We start from the raw sequence: 4,106 nt of genomic DNA, 5'->3' as shown, positions 1-4,106 counted from the left end.
TGGCTCGTTACGAATCGAGCTAAGATAATAATTTAGTTTTTGAAAAAATTTAAACGAGCTGATCAGTCAAGTGGGGGTACGGTTCACTGTACGAGAGAAAACCTGGCTCTGAATCAATCTCGTGTTCTTCACTACCCATTTAGATTTGTCTGGCATGGCCTGCTGTTACTGCTGTACTGTGCAAATAGAAAGGAAATTCCGAGGCCTTCTTCCTCACACAGAAATAGATTGAGCGTGCCCGGGACGAACCTTCCGGACGCGGCCACGTGCGTGCTCCGAAGTCCGCGTCACTGACCGCCGGCGTCGCACACTGCTCCACCTCTCTCTCCACTTTGCACGAAGACGCAGACGCACCCACACAGCCATCTTCCTCTCCACCTCCGTGTACCTTTCTTATATATACGGGCAGCCAGCGCGAGCTCGGCTGCACACGGCACACCCATCCACTCACGCTACGAGGCAGCTGCTTCTGGCGGCGACGCGAGCTGAGCGATCCTGACGGACGAACCAGCAGCCAGCTCCAGTGTCCACCAGCGAGAGCGTCCAGATGGCAAATATGGGCGATGGTGGCGCTAGCAGGAGGCGCCCGTCGCCGGAGCCGCTCCGACTCCCGCGGCCGCCCGCCATCGTTGACGGTGGTCGCGCTTCCGGTTCTCCCGTGGCGGTTGCTGCCGAGGCGACGAAGGCCCCGTACTCAGTCGCCTTCAGCGTGCCGGCGTCGCCGTCGGGGCTGCACCTCGCCGCGTGCGCGTCCGTCCACAGCGTGGCGCCGCCGCCACTGCCAGTGCCACAGCCGGTGGAGGACCAGCACCACCAGGCGGAGGCCGCGCCGCAGCTGCTGAACCACTCGCAGCAGGCGCTGACGATCCGGACCGACGAGCCGCCACCGCTGCAGCGGGTGCGAACCGTGTCGCGCAGCGACAGCGCGCGCGACCGCCGCTTCGACCACTTCAAGACCTTCTCCGGCCGCCTGGAGCGGCAGCTGTCCAACCTCCGCGGGGTGGCCGTGGACATCGAGCCCGGCCCCGGCGGCGCCGACTCCACCTCAAATAAGATGATATCCGAGGAGGAGACCGACGAAGACGACGACGGCGGCGAGGTCCCCACCGCGGACCGCTACTTCGCCGCCCTGGAGGGGCCCGAGCTAGAGACGCTGAGACCGACAGAGGTGTCGGCGCTGCCCGAGGACGAGACGTGGCCGTTCCTGCTACGGTTCCCGATCAACGCGTTCGGGATGTGCCTGGGCGTGAGCAGCCAGGCCATGCTGTGGAAGACGCTGCAGTCGGAGCCGTCCACAGCGTTCCTCCACGTGAGCCCTGCCGTGAACCACGCGCTCTGGTGGGTCTCCGCCGCGCTCATGGCGCTCGTCTCCTTCATCTACCTCCTCAAGATCGTCTTCTACTTCGAGGCGGTCCGGCGCGAGTTCCATCACCCGATCCGCGTCAACTTCTTCTTCGCGCCGTGGATCGCCTGCCTCTTCCTTGTCAAGGGCCTGCCGCATCCTGTGTGGACCATCCACCACGCCGTCTGGTACATTCTCATGGTGCCCATCTTCCTCCTGGACCTCAAGATCTACGGCCAGTGGATGTCCGGCGGCGACCGCCGGCTGTCCAAGGTGGCCACCCCGACCAACCACCTCGCCGTCGTCGGCAACTTCGTGGGAGCGCTGCTGGGCGCCAATATGGGGCTCCGCGAGGTGCCCATCTTCTTCTTCGCCGTCGGGGTGGTGCACTACCTGGTGCTGTTCGTGACGCTGTACCAGAGGCTCCCCACCAACGCGCAGCTCCCCAGGGAGCTCCACCCGGTCTTCTTCCTCTTCATCGCCGCGCCCAGCGTCGCGTCCGTCGGATGGGCAAGGCTGTGCGGCGACTTCAACTACGCCGCCAAGATCTTCTACTTCACCTCCCTCTTCCTCTCCATGTCACTGGTATGTAGTACGTGTACCTCACTCTGCCTCTGCATGCATATATACTGAGTACGCACGTACGTATACAGGTGGTGCGTCTCAACTTGTTCCGGGGCGTCCGCTTCTCGCTCGCGTGGTGGGCGTACACGTTCCCGATGACGAGCGTGGCCATCGCGGCGGCGGTGTACGCGTCGGCGGTGACCAACGTGCTCACCCGGGCGCTGGCCGTGGGGCTGTCCGGGGTGGCAACCGTCACAGTCGTCGGCGTGCTGATGACCACCGTCTACCGCGCGTTCGTGCGCAAAGACCTTTTCCCCAACGACGTGTCCATCGCCATCACTCAGCGTCCCAAGGCTAAGTTCGGAAAGATCCTCGCGCACATCCGCGCCTCCGGCGACGGCGTCAAGGACCTCGTCCTCGCCGTCTCCAGGCACGGCGGCTCCTCCGGATCCGACACCAACAGCGCCAGCGAGTCGCCGTCGCCCATGGCGCGTGGCCGCCGCAGGGCAGAGCCGTAGGCCACCGCACCGTCCATCTCCAAACAATTCTTATATCTAGGTGTCTCTGCAGGCTTCAGCTAGACGGCAGCAGAGATATGAGTCACTGCATCTGCACTACTTTGTAGAGGTACCTATGTGTCCTTGGAGTGATTGCCATGACGACAAGGATGCAATCGCGGGATGACACCTAGATCAGTTTCTTCTCTTTTTTTTCCCTTTGTTCTTGTTGTTGAATTATATATCTTGGCAACTTATATACATATTATAGTATATATATAGGAAGGATAATAGGCTGTGAATCTTTGTATGTTCTGAACCATGACTGATTTTATCTCTATACTATTATCATCCGCTGAGGTCTTTGAGAATCTTGAACATTACTTATATGTTGCCGGCCTTGCCAATGCTACAATGCGTGCTTGGTTTTATTGCCATTTTGACTACCATGGATGTCAATTTAATCTACATACCCAAAATCTAAAATCCGATTTAAGTTTTTAACCCACAAGTGCGCCTACATAGAACCTGAAGTTTCGCGGTTTTTTGGTGCATATTTCTATTTTAATTTGGGGTAACATACACGACCTGAAATTTAGTTTATTCTTTATTTGCGCAAAAATTGATTAAGATACAACAATAATTATTTTGAATAAGTAACTTGACTAATGATTTATAAAATGTTTTATTGCTGCTTAACATGAGAAGACTTAAAATCCGTAGATATTATTTAATTATTGATTGTACTTAACTGTTTATAACTGAATTATTGTTTAAAGGTGTAGACTGAGTAATAACTATTGGGTGATCCGAAACCCACTTAAATCCCGATAGGTTTGGATACGGATTTGAAATTAGATCGGCGATATGATCTCAGACGGGTTTAGGTAGACTTTACTGTTACGATTGCAGTAGAGTTTTAGCTCCACCCGACCCGTACGTTGCCATCGTTTACTACCATATGCGGTTTGCTTACTAAATTTAAAATTTTCTAGTAAGATTCCTTGTAATGCCAATGTAATCCCATTGCCCTGGCAATGCTCCGGTTAGACTAAAATGCCAAACTAAAGTAAGGCTCGATGACAAGGACATGTGCTCAACACTATTACAAAAATAATTTTAGCCTTGTCAATAGTGGGTATGTTTTGATACAACTCCAAGTCTAGAAAACCATATCTGGAGCACCAGTTTTATCTTGGAGCAACTCTAACTTAGATCTGGAATCTCATAAATGTTGAAAAAAAATCCCATTTGGGAGATGTTCACGGTGAATTTGGAGGGCCAACTCAACATCTACGTCCCAACAGTCACCCATTCACAGACTAATGGTGAGAGCTCCTTCTCCACCTTTGTATCGCTAACACCCTGGGCTCACATGAAAGAGTTTCCTCCTCTTCCTAATCTGAGCAATAGGACATAAGCCACGGCCTAGGCAAGGGCCATTGGCTAACAATTAGCTTGTAAACAATTAGGCAGGATATATTTGAGGTCTTAGCTAATAGATATCTAAAACATAGTAAATTGTCTGTTTTATTCTTGCACATCAAACAATAATTAGCCAAGAAAGCAAAGAAACGACAAGAGTAGGATCGTCTTTTTTTCTTTTTATAATATAATCTGTTAGCAGCTATTAGCAAGATCAAATAGCTAGCTAATGGACAAACAATTTACCAGCACTGTAGCTAACAATTAGACAATTTATT

The 4,106-nt window shown here is 53.1% G+C and overlaps 1 protein-coding gene across 1 annotated transcript; it reads left to right on the top strand.

The window, feature by feature from the left end:
• The first annotated feature begins 362 nt into the window (after positions 1-362).
• Positions 363-2,776, top strand: LOC103630789 (S-type anion channel SLAH2). Its single transcript, XM_008651854.3, has 2 exons — positions 363-1,927; positions 1,996-2,776. Exons 1-2 carry the CDS (start codon positions 548-550, stop codon positions 2,422-2,424), a joined length of 1,809 nt encoding a protein of 602 aa, XP_008650076.1. The 5' UTR covers positions 363-547; the 3' UTR covers positions 2,425-2,776.
• Positions 2,777-4,106: the final 1,330 nt, after the last annotated feature.

This window comes from Zea mays, chromosome 6 (genome assembly GCF_902167145.1).
Source record: "Zea mays cultivar B73 chromosome 6, Zm-B73-REFERENCE-NAM-5.0, whole genome shotgun sequence".
Classification (NCBI taxonomy): domain Eukaryota; kingdom Viridiplantae; phylum Streptophyta; class Magnoliopsida; order Poales; family Poaceae; genus Zea; species Zea mays.
Note: the sequence above shows the minus strand (reverse complement) of the source record. Positions and strands in the feature narration are given on the sequence as shown.

Bases quoted from the DNA above. Each gene is read 5' to 3' on its own strand.
- LOC103630789 (XM_008651854.3), top strand. From the start codon at position 548: ATGGCAAATATGGGCGATGGTGGCGCTAGCAGGAGGCGCCCGTCGCCG. The intron at 1,928-1,995 runs GTATGTAGTACG...GTACGTATACAG, and splicing joins TCTTCCTCTCCATGTCACTG to GTGGTGCGTCTCAACTTGTT.